The sequence below is a fragment of the Cervus canadensis genome, chromosome 1, assembly GCF_019320065.1.
Source record: "Cervus canadensis isolate Bull #8, Minnesota chromosome 1, ASM1932006v1, whole genome shotgun sequence".
Classification (NCBI taxonomy): Eukaryota; Metazoa; Chordata; class Mammalia; order Artiodactyla; family Cervidae; genus Cervus; species Cervus canadensis.
In genome coordinates, this window is record NC_057386.1 from 126489022 (window position 1) to 126509091 (window position 20070).

The window sequence follows — 20070 nt, forward strand, 5'->3', positions numbered from 1 at the left end:
TGAGTTCTCAGCTCTAGGCCACTCCCAGCCCTGACTTCACTGCCCAGCTGCACGAGAAGCACTGACTGGGTGAGATAAAGGAGTGTCAGTGGCCTCTGTCCTAGTGGGTGTAGCTCCTGTCCCTGGTGAGAAGGGTGAGCCCAGGGGAGGTGTGGTGTCTTTCTCTTCTTGACTCTGCATGGCCCGGGTGGGAAGGCAGGGGCTTCTCCTGACCAGCTTGCTCCCCTCCCTCTCCCCGGTGCTGGATTGATCGCCAGGCCCCGGCCCTGTTTGGAAGCCTGGGCGAGTCTGCCTGGGTACAGCGGCAAAGGAGTTTTCTCTCTACTCGGTCCCTGTCTGTCTCCTTTCTCTCTGGTGCTGACTTGGGTGCCCCCAGCCAGCCTTCTTCATTGTGAGTGGTCAGACCAGAGATACAGGCCTCGGTTTATATAAATTCCTGTTCTGTCCATACTGACTTTGGTCTCAAGTTCAAGGTTTCCACTAACAGAGGGAAAAGAAGGTCTCCATGTGATGTAGTCCCACTGTGAAATGCCGTATCAGGAATGGGCTTCACAGGCCTAGCTAATGATGAAGTGTTCATGTATGTTGTATTTCCAGTTCAGTCCCATGCTCATTTCTGCCTAGAGTAACTGGGGTTGACGAGTGTTTGCTGAGACCACTGGCCGCATTTGGTAGTCGTCTGCTAGCACATGTTTTTAAAATGACACTGGTCCCCCCTCGGGTGTCAGTCTTCCCTGAATGTTGAAGTTCTGTGTTGTTTGTTGTAACTGTTCCTGGGCCCTTTTTGAGAGTTGGGTGGTGATGCATCTCTAGCCATGCTAATCCTGAATTCTGGCTGCCAGAGAGCGTCCAGCCTGGGATTATGGCAACAGCTAACCCGTGAGCTGCCTTCAAGGTTCGTGCTTCTGAGGGCGCCTGCTACACAGACCTGTCTCCCCCAGTCACACTCATGTTGGTTTCCCAAATAAAAAAAGTTACAAGTAGTGACCCAGGTGTAAACGTAGCCAGAATCTGAGATAGTTAAAGTAGGCAAATTCATAGAAACAGAGCAGAATGGAAGGGGGAGTTGTTCAGCGGGCACAGTGTTTCAGTTTTTCTGAAGGTTTACTGAAGGTTTACTGAAGATGGGAAGGTTCTGGAGACGTTTCACGCTAACATGCATGTACTTAACACTGCCATGGACTCTACACTGAAAAATGGTAACGATGGTATGTTTTATTATATGTGTTTTTTTTAGCAATTAAAAATTAGAATCCCAAATCTGTAAACTTTTTGACCTGCCAAGTGCTATGGCACTCCCAATCCAAGTGTCACTGAGACAGGCCTGTTAAAAATCCACTTTTCATTTCTCTTGAAGTCCCCTGGGTCCAGGCTGTGTTTCTCCTTCCTTTCCTTACCTGGGCCCTTTCTGGTGCTGAGTATCCTCATTGTGTCCTGAGAAGGTTTTGTTTTCAGTCCCCCCATCAGTACTGCTCCTTCTCGAGGGCTAAATGAGATTGAGGCCTCTAAGCCCCATGATGTGAGTGAGAGTGAGCCTCAGAATGACTAATGCCAGGTCTTACCATCCATTTCGTGGATGAGTGAGCTAAGGCTGAGTGAGCGACCTGTGGTCACACAGCTGTTCAGTGACGGATCAGGAATTTGAACTTAGGACCGCATGCAGGCCCAGTGTTCCACCCACCAAATTATTATGATTCCTAATGTATAGAGATGTTTACACATTTACCAGATAGATAAGATGAACTTGAGCCTTGTATGTGGTACTCAGGTGATACATCACCGAAACAAGTCACACTCTGTCCCGTCCCGAGGGCATTTCTGTGTACAGTGTTCAAGAGCAGGAAAGAGGTGGGGGAGCTCAGAGTGTGAGGAGATGTCACTGCAGTCAGGTGTATTTTAAAATGATCCTTTGAGTAGAGGGTCAAGAGGGAAAAGTGCTGGGAGATGCAGGAGACAGATGCGAGGGTGTGAAAGCAGCATTGACTCTGAGCAGAGGAGGAACCCTAATTACAGGGAGAGGCACCGCCGGGGCTCGGGAAGCCTCTGCCTGTGAAATGACATTCTTGGCAAATGAATGCGTGTGTCATGCATTAATTAAAATAAGGGAAATAAGGAAACTCATATTTATTTGGCTTCAGCGAGGCTGCGGGCACCCTGATAAGTACTTTCACACTTATTATCTTCTTTAATTATCACAGCCAAGTGTTGTAGACATTATTATCCATATTTTTACAGATCAGTCTGAGATCAGCCAGGGTCACATAGCGAATGGCAGCAACAGGCCCACACCCTGCTGTGTCTCTTTGTGGGTCATTTTTGTGGGAGGACTTGGCTGGAGGGGAGCGGAGGAGTGCGTCCCTATGTCATACTCTATCTCTGAAATCACAGAGGCAGGCAGGCAGTTCTTTGCAGACTTAGAAGAAAACTTGGCATCAGTTGAGACTTCTTTCTCAGTCTCAGAAGAAAACTTGGCATCACTCCCTCCATACTTGTTGCCCTTCTCCAGGCCTCATTTCATAGTCTCTGAGATAGTTTCTAGTTAAAGAAAAATCTGGCATGGTTTCTTTTGTCTTTTATCTTTTTTCCATTAGGAGTCATTAGGCCAAGTCACACAAAAAGCAGTCATCCCAAGGACAGAGGGAAAGCGGCTCTCTTCCCTACAGCTCAGTAAAACCCAGAGCTCATGTCCTTGGCCACTGGACTTTTTTAAGGGCGAGGGCAGGGAACCTAGAACTTTTAGTGTGTAGGGCTTCGGGACGTGTGGGCAGGACTAGTGGGTGGGGACAGAGGAGCCCACACACCTGGGGCCCCAAGTAGGAAAGGTGGGTAGGGTGGGGACAGAGTGGCCTCCCTGGGAGATCCTGGCCAAGTGACTGAAGGGCACCAGCGTCAGGGTTCTCCTCTAGTGCTCAGGACTCATGCTGGATCAGAGTCTTTTCTCACCAGCTGGAGGGAGCGGAGCAAGAGGAAGGCATCCAAAGTGTCCTGAAATCCACTGTTGTTGTTAAAGTTGAGTTGGAGACTCCTGCTCAATCAGAACCTCCTTTGACCGATCTGAAAAGTTGACCTCACTACCCTTGGGGAAATTGTCCTTCTAAATTACTCAGGCTACTGATGATCAGTGGTGTATTCAGGAAGTGCCGCTTGGGTGCCAGATTGGGCGCCTGTGGGAATACAGGTGAGGGCGTGCTGCTGAGTAGATGTTGCACCAATGGCATCCAGTGGCCAGTGACTGACAGACTAGTTCAGGAGCCCTGCTCTGAGGTCATGGCACTCCAGTGACGGGATGCAGTGTGTAAGCACCTGCATGGGCCCTTGGGTGGATAGAAGCCCGGCCTGCGTTCTGAGGCTGTAGAGGGATTGGACCACAGGACATTTAGGCCCAGGAGAGAGATGTGCGCTTGAATCACTGTAAGTGAAGCTCCCCTCTCAGCTGAAGTTAGCCTGGAAAGACGAGGAAGCCTGCGTTGACCTGTGTGAGTGAGAGTACCATCTCAGAAGAGTGGCCTGGCAGTTGGGCCTCGGGCGGGGGGAATTGTCAGCAAGGGCAGGTGGAGACGTGTGGGGAGCAAACCAGGTGCAGGCCTTAGTGGCTTCTGTAGAGTGTTAGGGGAAGCCAGCCCCAAGGTGAGAGGTCTAGGACCTTACAAGGTGGGGCTTCCTGTGACCTGTTGCCATTGAGGCGGCCCGGGGCGTGTGCAGAGGGACCAGAATGAGGAAAAGTGGCCTTGGTAGCTTAGGAGTGAGGTACTGGGAAAAGTGTGGGAAATTGGAAAGGATTTCTGGGGACAGGAGCCTGCCCTGGGCAGCCAGCGTGGGTGTCTTCCAGGCTGCTGTGTCTTTCATTCGAGGACCGATGGTGACATCGAAGCAAAATAGAATGAGTGTGGCATTCACAGTCCTGATCAGTGAGTGACGAGTGACTGCTTACTTAAGTTATTCTGAGGTAGATAGCTGAGCAAAGATGAGGTGGATTGGGCCCATGGAACTTGAGTATCTAGGTCGACACTACGTTGTGTGATGTGTAGTTTAGACTGGAATTTTCTGAAGGTGTAGTGGGGTCAGTGAGGAGATAGACGCCGCCTCTGCTGTCTGCCCAGATCTCTGTGGCATGCAGAGAGGGGTGGCCTTGAACTTCTTAGCCCTGTTCCTCAGCAGTATGCAGACACCAGGCATCTGAACCGCCTTTCCATTTATCTTTTGTTCCAAGGCTTGTAGAAAAGGGTCAAGTAGAGGTACCTTGGTGTAGTATTGCGGCCAGAGTAATGTCTGAGCTTGTTGACTTCTGGGACTTCCTGATGGCTGGGAGTTTCTAGCCACGCTGGGGACAGGTACCATGTTTTCTCTTCACTAACAGCAGCATCTGGCATGTCCCAAGGGGAACCGTGTAAGATAATACAAAATCACAAGGCCCTTGGGCCAGAGATCAAAGTCTTACAGGAACACATCAGGGGTTGCTGCCTAATGGGATAATGTCTGAATCCTTTAAAAAGCGTCTCTCTGCGTAGAGAGTTGTTTCTTGTAGTGTTCATTTTTTCAGTCTTCTTATGGACAAAACTTGACTTTGGGGTTACTTTAGAGGAGTGTCGTTACATCTGTAGTATATTACATCCAGAATAATGATGACTGATGGTGGAAATGACTGACCGCAATTAATTGTTCATCTTACAGTTTGTTCCCACACTTTCAGCTTTAAAAAAAAGTGAGCTTGAGATAGAATCTCAATCCCTTTTTGGGCTTTGGATCTTTTTACACTTTAAAAAGTATTATTAAGGACCTCAAAGGGCTTTCTGTCTATGTGGATTATAGGCATCGATACTTACAATAGAAATGAAGACTAAAATTTTACAAAAGTATTAATTTACAAAAGCATAAATTTACAAAAGTATTTATTTAAAAGTATTAAATAATGACAAACTCATTACACATTAACACAGATTACACTTTTATGAAAATGATACATTTTCTAAAACCAAAAACATTTAGCATTTAGTAGGAAGAGTGGTATAAACATTTCTGTCCACTTCTGTGCTCAGTCTCTTGCAATATGTTGTTTTAGCTGAAGTAGGTGATGTCTGGCTTCACAAAGGAACTGAAAAGGGGGTTTCAGTAGCCTTTTCAGGTACTTGTGAGTTCCTTTGTGACCTGATATCAAACTTGACAAGTGGTGGTTTTCTGCAGATTATTTGCAGTATGCAGTCTGAAATCCTGTGTTGAAATTCCCGGTCTCTTTCTGCACTTTGAATAGATGTTTTACCCACAATGATGTATTACCTGACACATGGGTCATTTGGACAACATCAGTTCACTTTTTGCAGAGCCTGAAAATGTTCATACATTTCATTATGTGTAATATCAGAAAACTCATGGTTAGTGTTGCTTTCAGTTTCATCAGGACAGTCTTCAAGTCTCAGGAAATTAGAGAGCCCATGGTGACAGACAGGAGTTTTCCCAGATCCCAGTTTTCATTTGAAGGCTCAGATTTGACAGTTGGCAATAAATGCCATCAGTTTCCCGTTATCTGAGATGTCTGCCCAGCACCCCAGTCTGCAGAGCGAGTGTGTAGTCACTCAAGTAAAAATGACGCTCTGTCGAGAAGAGGCTGGTTGAGTTTGCAGCTCAGACAGACAAGCATTCTTCCTTGAGACAACCACTGCGCTTGGGTACGTGACCTGATATGGTTCCATTTTAACCAGGAATATGATGAATATACTTTAAAATATATGTGTGTGTATTTCATATCAATATAATGAACATGATATGTTTAACATAAATGTTATAAATACAATAAAAGGGTCTAGATTTAAAGAATTATTTTTTTATTGCTTCTTCAAGGATATTCTTAAGTGAAACTTTTTTTTTTACTGTGAAGAATCTTTCAACTACTGGTGAAGAATCTTTCAACTACTGGTGCCTTTGCCACAGGGTTTTGTGTGAGGAGCCTAAGGAGTGGGCACCTTGGCCAGCCAGTGTGTTTGCATCCTCCAGCCATATGTCAGCACAGTGAAAAAAGCAAGCAACCTTTTAGTATATCTTGAAAGTCATTTTGATCTTGTTTTGTAAGGATTGTGGAATGAATCCTCAAGAGTCTTGGTTTTTGAGAACTGCTGGTTTAGGACAGCAGCTGCAAAGAACTGAGCCTCCCAGGGTTGGATGGTTGTTTGGGGTCCCATGCTCACGGGTTGGCTTTTTGCAAGAGACTCAGCTTGTGCGCCCCCCCGCCCCCACTCTCGCCTTCTGTCTCCCATGTGCTGAAGTGCGCTCCTAGGGCTGGTCATCCTGGCTGTCTCTAGACATTTGCCCTTCCCCAGGGTGAGTTTCTCCAAAAGGGTTCCTCATTTTAGTTTCAGTTTAAAAGTAGAGTTTACTGGACATCTTCCTTGTGATGTGAAACTAGTTGGGATGCCCCTCAGTCGTGTAGCTGTGTCCCCAGGGCCCTGCTCAGCCACAGCACCACTCGCAGAGCACTGGGCCCGTCGCCTCCCCTGCTAGACTGTCAGCCACACAAAGGCAGAAGCCGCGGCTGTGGTGTTGATCACAGGATCTTCCAGAGGGCAGCCCACTGCCTGGCAGGTACTGGGGCTGAGTGTGGGACACGTGCCTGCATTCTCGCACAGGCTTATCCTGCATCTGAGTTCCGTTTCCAGGACTGTTGGCATCAGGGACACCTTCTGGGCCTGCTTCTGGGTGGGCTGGATTATCATTTAGATATCAAACACTCAACAGCATGGCATGAACCAACACGTGTTAGGGCAGCTGGGAACACTGGGATCTTCCTATAAAACACTTCCCAGTAGTTAAAAGACTGGGAATTGATTGGGATTCTTTCATCCTGATTAGTCTGGGGCACCCTCGTCTGAGCTACAGCGCTTTGATCATCTGAGAACCTTCTCCAGGCCCCAGGACACAATTGCCTGCTCTGCACATGGGGAGGAGATGAGTCACGTGGCCGGTGCAGCCCACTGCCATTGGTAGTAGGAGCTTTGGGTGATGCTGGAGGCATCGGAATGTCTTTCTTTCAATTCTTTTTTTATCCATTTTTATCTTTCTCAGGAAGGGTGCCCCTTGTCCCTCTGAATGTCAGAACCATAAGCCACATGTTCTGACAGGTCTGGTTCTGGATAGGAGGTTAGTTTGATTTCTGTTGATGTAGCTTTGACTGGGGTATTAGAACTGGCTACCGTAGAATGGAATTATGTATACTTCATGCACGATCGGAACCACAGCACTGTAGACAGACCTGCAACACAGCACACCAGAGCAGCTGGCTTGATGCGGCATCTGAGGGCAAGGCTTCTGTCTGCCAACTCCTTGACAGGTGTGCATGGCTTTCTCTCCTGCTAAATCGTGGGGTTGATCTTGATTTCACAGCCAGCCTGTGCTGAGTGTGTCTAGGTCCAAGTCAGCATTCTGGAGCATCCAATCGTCTCCTTTTCCAGCCTCTGCCTCTCTGTTGGAGAGTTGGCTGTCCTCTGGCCAGCCAGAGAGCACGGCCACGCTGGCACCTCCTGCTGGCCCAGTACCGGGCCCTGTGGGGTGCTGACTGTCAGTGTCCCTCTCATTCCCTCTTGTCTCCAGCCCCTCCCTTGTGGAGCCTGGGTCCTTCTGTCCTGTAACCACTGGACCGTTTTAACAAGAAATCCATGAAAAATGAGTTTGCTGTTTTCTCCTATGTAGAATCGTATTTTGGGGACAGCTGTGTAAAAGACAGTAACATATGACAGGCACACACAGAAGTATGTTTAAATAATCTTGTTTCAAAGTCCACATCCAGTCTTCCCTCCCCAGCACAGCCTCATGAGCTTTTTCTCAGGGCAGAGGGACTATTACCTTTGAGTTCGTCAACAAATTCAGGCTGAAATTTGGAGAGAAAATCAGTGTCCCCACTCTGTACCTGCCTCTTGACCTTTGCCCCTTGCAGGTAGGACCAGAGTGGGCTCCTCTCCCACCCTGGAGCCCACTAACCATTGTCAGCAAAACTCCAAGAGAAATGAGCAGACGCTGTGCCTCCTCCCCTGGCCCAAGCCCGATGCCATAGGAAACAAGCGTGCTGCCTGCAAGGAAGCTCAGGGTCACTGCAGTAGGTGCCGGGCCTCACCCCACAGTCCAGCAGCAGTGCTGCCTCCTGGTCACAGCACCGGTTGAACTGTGTCTAGACTTGGGAGCATGTGGCCCGATCAGCCCTCCAAGGGCAACAGTCCCGTCCTCCCGGCCCATTAATCCTGCATCTCCGTCTCCAAGTGACCCTTATCCTGTGCCAGGGCCCAGACCTTTTGTTTTTTCAGGACATAGTTTCTTTGTATTTAGGTCTCACTTGTTTTTTAACTTCCTTGCGTTTCAGCCACGGTTGTTTATTCACCTAGATCCCTTACTTTTAAGTGACCTGGGGGACAGGTATTGATGAGGTGGTGTTGGTGTCACACGGTTGACATGAGGCAAATCTCCTGATGGATAGACTGCAGGGAGGGAAGAAACTCCTTTTCATGAAAGGTGGGGTTCAGGGCAGTTGGGCTACTTAAAACCCTTTTCCTCTCAGTTCTTTGCCAGCCTGCACCTTTCTTATTTGAAAAGGTCTTCTCACATGCAGGTTGAAGGCACGGACTTGCTGATGGTGCCCCAAGGTCTTGTCTCCTGGAGAGACGGGACATGGCCTGTAGTGGTGCCTGACGTCCTCAGGTGCAAGCCCCCCTTCCTCCTCCAGTCTACCAGGTGGCCCCCAGTCATACACACTGTCCCCGTGAAAGCCCTTATGGGACACTAGATAGGAAACATCCAGTTTCGAGGGAGAGATTCTTGGGAGCATCGTGCCCTTGCGGTGTGTCGAATTCTGTGATTCCTCCCTGCTCTCCTGGTCTGCCGTTTCCTTTGTCTGTGAAAAGCAGTGAGACAGGTGCTGTTTTAGGAAAGGCTGCGGTGGGGATCCTTGGTGCCTGTTTGTCCTTCTCTTGTTGGTCACATGGCAAGTCTGCTGGATGTTCTTTGCCTGGCCTTTTACCTGCAGAATATGGCTTGCGCTCAGTGCGTTGAGACTTACAGCTGTGCCCAGGCCTTTTACCTGGAAGGCACGGCAGTACCTGACTTCCCCGTCTAGAGGCGCTCTGGTGGAAGGTCATGCACGACGACTGCAGGAGTTTCACGTCGCCAGCAGAGCCAGTCTCTCTGAGGCCTGTCTGGATCGATGCCCTGACCCTGGCCGCTGCCTCTCCAAGGGAGGGCATCAGGGGAACCACATGGCTCTCGGTTGAAGAGCTGGTGAGGGAAGGAGGAGCCTAGTGCAGCACTGCTCGCCGTGACCCTAGCTCATCCCCAGCAGCCTCCCTCCACTCCCCAGAGACGTCTGCAGTGCGCACACACTCGTGTGCTCAGGATGGACTGCTGAGGTCACAGCCATTGGAGGGTTGCATCTGCTTAGTTCACATGCACCTCTGTGCAGTGTTCCAGGTTCGGGGGTCAGTTTGTCCTTGCAGGAGAAGCAGGAAAAGAATGTTTCCCAGTATTAGCCACTTTTGTTATCATGAAAAATGACAGACATACACAAAGGAAGAGATCGATTGTCTTATTCATTATTTATCCATCACCTAGATTCAACAGTTACAGCAGTCCTCCCGCATTTGCTTTGTCTGTTTTTACTTAGCCCAAGCTAAATAATTTTAAGACATATCTCAGACATCATTTTATTGTTACAAGCCTCAGTATCCATCTCTAAAAATACAGGCATTGGTTTACACAACTGCAAAGGCATCATCACACCTCATACAGTGAGCCCAGTTCCTTGTGTAATCTGATACCTAGTCCCTAATGGGCATCTCCCCAGTTGTCCTGTTTTAGCAGCTGGCTTATTTGAACCAAATTCCTAAGAAGGTAGATCCTCAAGTTACATTTGATTGTTATATCTCAGGTGTCTTTAATCTAGAGCAGCCCCCACCCCCAACTTTTTTTTTCTTTTTCTTTTTTATTTTGGCCGTGGCGTGTAGCATGTGGGATCTTAGTTCCCTGATCAGGGGTCAGACCCAAGCCCCCTGCATTGGAAGTGCAGAGTCTTAACCACTGGACCATCAGGGAAGTCCACCCCCCGCCCCCACCTTTTCCATACCATTTACTTGTTGCAGAAATGGGCAGTTGTCCTGTGGACTGGCTCACATTTTGATATTTTTCTGCTTGTGTCCTGGTAGTTCCCTAGCTCTCCTAGTTACCTCAGATAAAGAAGGAGTCCAGGAGACGTATTTGGCAAGAATGTTTCAGGTGATGCTGTGTGGTTCCTGTGGCATCAGGCCAGGAGGCAGGGGGTATATTTGCTCCTCTTGGAGTATGCTGACATCAATCAGGGGGTCGGGGGTTGATAGCCAGATCCTCAAAAGTGTAAGAAGTTCTTGATCAGCCTTTCATCTGATGTTTTTACCCATTTCTTGCCATGGTCTGAATCATGCATTTCGTTATAGATGCACACTTACTAGCTGGCTTGTTGCATTCTCTTGAAAGAGGAAGGATTCTTCATTCTTTCCTTTTAATTGCCAAGTTTCAAAAAAGGTAAAATTTGGTATTCTGTAACTTTCAGTTTAGTCTAGTGCCTTGAGTCTGTCTCTCTGTACCTCTCTTTCTTTCTCAGTGCCTCCCCACCCCTTGTCGTCACTGTGAATTCGGGGGTTTTGTATATTTAGTGTGTTTCAATGGGTCACATTCATCATTCCTTCTGACCCTCAGTTGTCCCAGTTTTTTTCCAATGGGAGTCTATTTGTAAGTTGGCATCTGTGTTCTTTGGCATGACTCCTTGCATTCTGGCATAACAAGGTGTCCCAAGGCTCACTGTGTAAAGTGCTGCTCTGGCCTTGAGACCAGCCACTCTGCAAAGATCCCTGTGCCATTTGGTGGAGAAGGTTCTATAAGAGAAGGGACCACTGCTGATATTTCTAAATAAAATTTTACATTATAAGATTTTTTTCCTTAATTTTGATTTTATGCCAGTATCTCACTTCTTTCACTTCGAATCTTGGTTCTTAACAACATTACCATAGTGAGTTATTTGCATTATCTTACTTTATGAAAATACATTTGTTATAAATTAGTTAAACCATGAAAGAAATTTAACTTCTTTACAGCTTTATTTATCAACAGAATTTCCTTCTAAGTATGGACACTCAGTCTCTTGTACTTAAAAGTTTTTTGTGGATAACAGGAAAGTTAAGGTTCATTTTCTTCATTTTGTTTTAAAATTTTAGGAATTGCTTTCCTTGTTTATTTAATTTTGCTTTTGAATATATAAACATATGTTTCCAAAGCCAAAACAACTTAATGTTACATTCAGAGAAATTTTACTTCATCCCTTTCTTCTTCCTCCTGTTTAAGAATTCATTTTGTAGTAAACAACATAGAAAACAAACTTAACTGTTACCAAAGAGGACAATAGGAGTGGGGGAGATAAAATAGGCATTTGGAATTAACATATGCACACTACTATATATAAAATAGAAAGCAACAAGGACCTACTGTATAGCACAAGGAACTATATTCAATATCTTGCAATATCCATAATCTGAAAAGGAATATATATCTAAATGTATAACAGAATCACTTGTTGTACACCTGAAGCTAACAGAACATTGTAAATTATACTTTAATAAAAAATTCATTTCGTATTATCCTTCTCCATGTTTACTTTTGTACATCATGTAAAGATGTATGTAAATAATTCACATTCCCCTCCTTTTTTGCATAAAAGATAGCAGGTTGGATATACTATTCTATGCCTTGTTTTTTTTTCTAGACAGTATTACCTGGGCTTGGAGAAGGAAATGGCAACCAACACTCCAGTATTCTTGCCTGTAGAATCCCATGGACAGAGGAGCCTGGCAGGCTACAGTCCATGGGGTCGCAAGAGTCGGACACGACTTAGCGACTAAACCACCACCACCAGCACCTGGGCTTACTCGTGTCAGTACATCATGCTCGTCCCCATTCCCTCTTTTTGATGGCTGAGCAATAGTTCACTGTAAGGAAGCCCCATAGTTGATTCAGCCCCTCCCCAGTGGGTGGGCACTGGGCTGCCTTTAGTTTTGCTGTGACAGGTGCTGCATCAGTGAATAAACTGGTCATCTATTTTGCCAGTATATCTTGGGATAGATCTCTAGAAATGTGATTACTAGATCAGAGGATAGATGCATATATAATTTTTCAGACACTGATTATATTTTCTTTCGCTGAAACCTTGGTTGTTTAGATGAATTGCATTATCCTGACACTTCCATCTGGAAACAGTACTGTTTATTTTGCAATCTTTTTTTTTTTTGTCCATGTTCCTCAGCATGTAGGATCTTCGTTCCCTGACCAGGGATCGAACCTGTGTCCCCTGCATTGGAAGCTCAGAATCTTAACTGTTGGATCACTGGGGAGGTCCCCTTATTTTGTGACTTTAATGTTAAAGAAACCTCCTCAAGCCCTCGTGTATCCTGTCTTTGTATTGAGCATATTATTGAGAATGTTATTCTAAGATCTGTTTATTTCATTAAGCAACTGAAGTATCACTTGCTGAGCATAATACAGGACATAAAAATGTAGCTAAGGCATCCTAAACCTCGAAAGATTTCAGATTGAGTACTTGGGGATTTTCTTCTGTGTCTGTTTGGTGTATATTTTGTCCCATGTTGATTATCAAAAGTCTGGTAATAAGGCAGTGGAAAATATACCTTTATCTGCTGTACCAGAATGAAGCAGGACTCTACAGTAGAGAGGAGGTGTTGTTAAGTACCCTGTGGATGCATCCAGTAGGTATCCATTGAATACCTCTGCTTGGCCAGAATGTAAGTGAGCAACATACTAAGTTCTTCCCTCCTGGCTTTTACTTTCTAGCACAGGAGACAGAACAAAAAGCAAGGAACAATTAGATAATTACAAGTTATCTGTACTTTGAAGGAATCAAATAAGAGATTTAAATAGAGTCTTAGCCAGGAGCCTTCTTGAGGAAGAGGAGAGAGAGGCAGCTGACACATCCAGCCACGTGTGAGGTTGCGGTGGGTGGGGGCAGGGCCGTGCAGGACCTTGGGTTTTAGGTTAAGGATTGGGATTTTAAGAACATCAGGAGACCATTGGGACAGTTAAGTGAGGGAATGACTCTTGATGCCAACATGTCACATATTTACTTTCTCTGGATTGGAGGGCCCCTCAGTATTGTGTTTCAGCTCCAGAAGCAGCAGCATTGTTCCTTCTGAGGTTCCAAGTGGAGTGAGTTTTCGTTCTTGCTCTTTTGTGTAGACAGCTGCTTCTGATACTCACATGTAGGTCTTCTGAGGATTTCTTCTCTTTTTCAATAATAGCCCTTCGTGTTGCTCAGATAAGTACAGTCAGCGGTTGTAATTGGATTATGTACTTGGGCTGTGAACAGGAGCGTGATATCTACAAATTCTCTTCTTCAGACCTGCAAATCCAAGAGACACGTCTCTGTGGAAGATAGAGCTCCTTCCTCAAGATCACAGAAGGTCTGTGTCACCGCTGTCTTGCTTATTGAAAATTAATTATAGAATCCATGGCAATTTTCTGGATGAGAAAGGTGTTTTCAGTGTGTGTGTTACGTTTCTATTACAGGAGACCGCCGGAGCGACAGCTGTGCAGGGAGGCCTCATGAGGAAGGACTGACATACCGGGACCCGAGGTGCTTGCTTCCTGGGAGGCTCCTGTCTGATGCGAAGGAGACAGGATGTCATAGTGACTCTGCACGGGGAGGCTCCCGGGGACCGAGGCCAGCACGCAGGATCACGCCCTTGGCCACAGGGGACACTGGGCAGGCCTTTCCCTGCAAGTGAGACGAACGAGATTATTCTGCAAGAGGAAGATTCCAGGGGCTTAAAAGCACAAAGGTTTGCACCTTGGCAGCCTCTTGGAATGTTGACAGCTCAGGATCTAAAAGAAAGTGCTGTGTTAACGAGTTCCAGAGTTGATGTGGATGTGCATGTCACTTTATAATCAATAATAATACTGAGTGAGGAACACTATGCAGGAAGAAGCCTTCCATGGAAAGACAGGCAGGGAAAAGCTTAGGCCGACCTCAGATCTCCTGCATAGAGCCAGCTTGAGATAAATGCCAACATGGCCAAATGAGAGACTCTGAGACAGCCACCTGTAACTGTAGTCATTGTAAGGAAATCTCTAAATCACGATACCAAATAGGAACCATGATCTACAAGTGCCCCATGTGCAGGGAGTTTTTCTCTGAGAGAGCAGATCTTTTTATGCATCAGAAAATTCACACTGCTGAGAAGCCCCATAAATGTGACAAGTGTGACAAGGGTTTCTTTCATATATCAGAACTTCATATTCATTGGCGAGACCACACAGGAGAGAAGGTCTATAAATGTGACGATTGTGGTAAGGATTTTAGTACTACAACCAAACTCAACAGACATAAGAAAATCCACACAGTGGAGAAGCCCTATAAGTGTTACGAGTGTGGCAAAGCCTTCAATTGGAGCTCACACCTGCAGATTCACATGAGAGTTCATACAGGTGAGAAACCCTATGTATGTAGTGAGTGTGGAAGGGGCTTTAGCAATAGTTCAAACCTCTGCATGCATCAGAGAGTGCACACCGGAGAGAAGCCCTTTAAATGTGAAGAGTGTGGGAAGGCCTTCAGGCACACTTCCAGCCTCTGCATGCATCAGAGAGTCCACACAGGAGAGAAGCCCTATAAATGCTATGAGTGTGGGAAGGCCTTCAGCCAGAGCTCCAGCCTCTGCATACATCAGAGAGTGCACACAGGGGAGAAGCCCTATAGGTGCTGTGGGTGTGGGAAGGCCTTCAGCCAGAGCTCCAGCCTCTGCATCCATCAGAGAGTGCACACAGGGGAGAAACCTTTCAAGTGCGATGAGTGTGGGAAGGCCTTCAGTCAGAGCACCAGCCTCTGCATCCACCAGAGAGTGCACACAAAGGAGAGAAACCATCTCAAAATATCAGTTATATAAAGCATTTTGCTAAGAGTTAAAAAAAAATTCTTAAAACCCGTAAGTGCCACTAGGAAGGAAAAACCCTGTAAATACCTACATTGATCCAAGAAGTTTTTACAGCAGGACCCAGCAGAACATTGTTTTCCAGGAGGCATGCATGAGGGTGAGTTTTTGGATTCATGCCAAGTGTGTTGCACAACTTGTGAATCTGGAACTCCTGTGAGTGTGTGCCCAGGGCAGGCTGTGAGGTCCCAGTCGTGGGTGTGCATTTCCTGGGATTCTGGTGGAATAACTACACAGGAAACCATGGTCGTTGCGCAGCCTCCCAAGTCACCTTCTGTCTACACTTTACCTAAAAGTTACCCCAGATACTGCCCCATTTCAGGAACTCACCACCTTCCTTCTCTTGATCCCAGCATACCAGTGAATGCATTTGAAAACGGCCAGCTTCCACCAAGTAGTGTTCTGGTACTTCAGAGGTTACCACTTGGTTTAGCCTCTCCATATCTGTCCATGTATCCCATTACTTCTGCACTCACTTTACCCGTGTATCCTCCAAATGCCCATAAATATCCACCCCTTCCTAGATGGCATCAAATTTCATTTTAGGTTTTAGGTGACTCATGATGGCCACTTACTTTGCCTATCAGAGAAAATCATTGGCAAGCATACACGCCCTTGAACTTTAATTTTGTGAATTCTGCTAATCACTGTGTCACTATGTTAGACTTAATTTTCTAGTGGCTACATCACATATTTTTAACTTGAATATTTTTTGTTTTTTTGCGGGGGGAAATAGCTGAATGTAAATAGGGAGGAGGAAGTGAGCGGAGTTAGGACTTTTCTCCATCCAGAACTGCCCTCTGGGGCTCCTTTAGTAACAGGCGGAGCCACTTTCCCCTAGGAGAAGTGGATGGTAGGAGGCGTCCCTAATAATAGTTTCTGTTAATGTAATTTTGGGCAATAATGTGTAGGATTACATATCCGTTCCTTTGTAGGCAGGAATGTCTCTGTTAACCTCTCCTTTTCTTTCTTCATTCATTGGACAAGTATTTATTGAACACCTCCTATGTGCCAGGCACTGTGCCCCTTGCCGGGGATACCACTGAGTAAGACAGACAAGGGCCCTACTCTCGTGGAGTTGACTTCTGGTGGAGGAGACAGATGATAAGCAAGTAAACAAATAACGTAGTGTGAGATAGTGATTAAGTGCTATGGAGAAAATAACCTAGGGTGATGATTTAGAGCGGTGGGGGGGTGGGGGTGGGGGGCGGCGGTAGATAGCGGTCAGGGAGGCCTCTGTGCGGGCAAGGGCGGCGCGGGGGCTGCTGCGGAGCGCAGGGGCCCAGCTTTTGCTGGTGGGGCGGCCCTGCGCGCAGTGGGCGGAGCAGAAGGCGCGGCCCAGCGGTGAGTGTAGTGAGCAGCAGGGCGGGGGAGATGCTGAAAGCTCAGTATCCTGACGTTTATAGGCCCTTTTTTTTTTTTTTGGCTAGATTGATATTAAAAACTCATGTGGAGGAACTCCAGGAATGTTTAGAAGACCAAAAGTCCCCAATGACAACAAAAAGCAACTAATTTTGAACTTCGTTTCTCTCCTCATTCCTGTTTTTGTTGATTTCCCACATGTAGTCCTTTTTGCTCAGGAAGTCTTTGGGGGGAATTAAGGCTTTTTGAAAGCTCTGAACTGGGTGATCAGGTTAGCAGTGTCTGTCCACTGTCTTGAGAGGTTGGAAAATGAACTATCCGAAATAGTCACTGAAATATGAAACAAAGCTTGATTTTCTCTTCATATTTGAATTAATTTCTTCTATTTGACTGGAAGGGGTTTTTGTATAACTAAAACCTCAGTGCATAAAGGAGATTTAAAAGGGGCACTTAACTGAGTGGGTGAAAGTAGAAGATGGGATTTTGGTGGGGGGGGCGGTACATGTGTTACCACCTGAATTTTCATCTGGATAGCTAATAAGCCTTTGGGAAGTCACTTCACGTAATTTTCCTCCTTTTTGCAAAGAGAGGGATGGCTTAGTTATTTGATAAAGCCCCTTCCAGGCCTGAATTCCTCAACTACGATTTACTGTAGTGTCTTAACACACTCTCATGTCACAGTAGTGCGGAGCATTAGAGAAAAGCCTAGACTTTTAGTTGATAGCGAGCCAGTTCAAATATCATTGATAGAATTTTAGTTTTAGGAAAAATTGGTTTGATTTCTAGCTTTATTACTATTAGGTATGTGAGCTTGGGCAAAATTGCTTAATCTTTGAGTCTAGTTTTCTCACGTACAGAATGAGGACATTAGGCTAAATGATTTCCGAGTTTCCAGCTAGTCCTAGAGTTCTATATTTCTACATAGTTGAATTATTTTATCATGCTGTTGCTGGGGAATATGACTAACACTTTTGAAGCTACTAATTTTATGTCGAGCTTTAAAGTCCATAATTGTTATCTTCGGAAAATATTATTTGACCTACAGTATGTCCAAATCAATTTAATAAAATCACTTTATAACAGGGTTCTGTGCTTGACATATGGTGGTATGAACTTGGTGGTCTGTGTGTGAGTGTCTGTGTGTGTGTGGTGGGGGTGGGCTTGTGCATTATGTCTAGGTGACCATATGATATAGTGAGGAGGTTGCTATTAATACTCAAACATGGACAACAAGCCTAAACTGGGACCATCCCAGCAAACCAAGATGTGAGGACACCCTGGCCCAGGGGACAAGCACTTGACCAAGGAGTCATAAGGTCTGTGGCAGACTGGAGAAAGCCCACCCTCCTGAGAGGATGGCCTGCTCAGCGGTAGCTGTTTGTTTCCATGGTGGAAACCAGGCCTCAGGGTCCCGTGTGGTCTGCTCTTTTAAGCAAAAACCAACAATCCAGATTTTTACTTAAACTTTAAAGGTTAGCAATGAATTCACATTTCCTGTGTGACCCATTTTGGTATTTGTATTAAGGAAATGGCAACCCACTCCAGTGTTCTTGCCTGGGAACTCCCATGGCCAGAGGAGCCTCGCAGGCTATACGTCCACGGGGTCGCAAAGAGTTGGACATGACTGAGTGACTAAACAGTTATCTGCATGCTGCCCGTAGGCTTCTGTTTCACTTTGCGAGCCCTGCTGTGGCCCCTGATGGCTGTCACCCGCCCCTGCTAAGGCCTGACACCTCTCAGCTAAGCAGTGGTGGCCCAGACCTGAGCCACAGTCTCTGATAGTGGGTCTGGCATCCATCTGCTTCTTGGGGCGAGTCTATGCTCCACTTCTGGTTGAGGCGGGAGTAATCCAGACAGCCCTTTCGGTGTGAGTGGGGTGGGGCAGAGAGGTCACACTTGCACTCACATTCACCTGTCAAGTCGCTCCTGTGCTTGCTGGCAGTTCAGGTATGAGAGTCATGGCTCACTTCCTGGTTTCCTGATGCCTTCCCAGGGGCCTTCCAACTCTTGGTTCAGTTATTCCCCCAAATTTAAATTATTAAGCAGTGTTTTCTGTACAGCCTGCTGTTATCCTCAGCAATTTGAAAATAAGTGAAGCAAATATCAGAAGATAGAAAAAATACTCAGTGGTGAAATCAAACCCTGAGGAAGAGGTGAGAAAGAGGTTGATACCATCACAGGATGGGAGGCAGATTATCAGGATAAGCAGTATTGGTGAGTTGGTCCAGGGATTGAAGAGGGGTAGGGAACCTGAAGGTGATGGAGCCCTTACTCTGTGACCTTAAGCTTAACTTCTCTGAACCTCAGATTTATCATTTGTAAAATGGTTTTGAAAATAACCTAACCTGGGAGATACTTGAGAAAATGAAATAAACACATATAAAGTACTTGTGTGCTAAGTCACTTCAGTCGTGTCCGATTCTTTGCAACTCTATGGACTGTAGCCCGCCAGGCTCCTCTGTCCATGGGCTTCTCCAGGCAAGAATACTGGAGTGGGTTGCCATGCCCTCCTCCAGGGGATCTTCCTGACTCATGGATAGAGGCTGCATCTCTTACGTCTCCTGCCTTGGCAGGCAGATTCTTCACCACTAGTGCCAGCTGGAAAGCCCATGAAGTGTCTAACCTTTAGTAATATAACAGACTATTATTATTAATACCATTTGCCTATTAAGGAAGATGAGTCATGCTATCCGGAGTTCTTTTGTCCTGTTGAGCACTGTGATGGGTCTGGACATCTGCATTTGGGGTAGGACCCAGAGAAGGCTGAGTGGCTCCACGTGGTGAGAAAGCAAAGAACTTGAGTGTCCCGGTATAGTCTGAGACGAGAAGATACAGAGTGGACTTGGGAAGGGAGTTAAAGAGAGGGACCCAGTGGAGTAGGGTGGTGTCTGGTTGCACGCTGTCCTGTATGGACCCTCGTGACCACAAAATCCTTCCGCCTGAAGTCCTGGGCTGTTCAGTCTGAGTGGATTTCTTATGGAAACTCATGGAAGGGCCAAATGCTATGTCCAGACTGAAGTGGGGCAGAACACCTAAGTACCACGCATCAATAGTTCTGGGGCCAGGAGACGGCAGCGCTGAGACACACACTCCAAGGGTCTCAGAAATTCTGGGAGAGCTTCCAGCTCCCATTAGCCAGTGTCACCCAAACCCTGCGGGCAGGCAGGCCTCCAGGTGTTACCGCTTGGTTCCCACTCCTGGTGTGCATAAGGTAGAGTAATTCTGAGGTCAGAAGGACACAAAGACATTTTAAATAAATCATTCTCACCTTCTGTTTTAAAATATTAAGAGGCACACAAGAAAATCCGGAGATTCCTGGGCCCTGTGTTTGTTACATGTGTCAGTAGAGGTCTCAGTGGACTGACTGTTGAACCAAAGTGCTTTCATTGTTCAGATGTAGGTATAATATTGGAGAAGGAAATGGCAACCCCTTCCAATATTCTTGCCTGGGAAATCCCATGGACAGAGGAGCCTGATGGGCTGTAGTCTGCAGGGTCACAAAAAGTCAGACACGACTTATTGACTAAACAGCAAACAGGTATAATAGATGCAAATAAAATACATTTTTAGAATAAGATAATAGCACATATATGTTGCTCTTACTGATTTTCAGGTGAATTTACACAATTTATAGCCTGTTTTGCATGTACCCCATCAGTCCTGCTCCCCCATACTGCTTCAGAAAGTGGATTCACCCTGACTTGGCCTCCTCCTC

At 46.3% G+C, this 20070-nt stretch overlaps 1 protein-coding gene across 5 annotated transcripts in view; it reads left to right on the forward strand.

The window, feature by feature from the left end:
• The window catches only part of ZNF664 (zinc finger protein 664), a 35015-nt gene extending 17575 nt beyond the window's left edge, over nt 1-17440 (forward strand). For 4 of the 5 annotated variants that reach the window (XM_043442448.1, XM_043442458.1, XM_043442442.1 and 1 more), the window contains 2 exons: nt 13407-13469; nt 13576-17440. In XM_043442448.1, coding sequence (XP_043298383.1) covers nt 14085-14948 — 864 coding nt within the window. In that variant the 5' untranslated portion in view covers nt 13407-13469; nt 13576-14084 and the 3' untranslated portion in view covers nt 14949-17440. Of the gene's footprint in view, nt 1-13307; nt 13470-13575 lie in introns of all 5 variants that reach the window. The other variant, XM_043442467.1, reaches the window with a different exon arrangement.
• The last annotated feature ends 2630 nt before the right edge of the window (nt 17441-20070 follow it).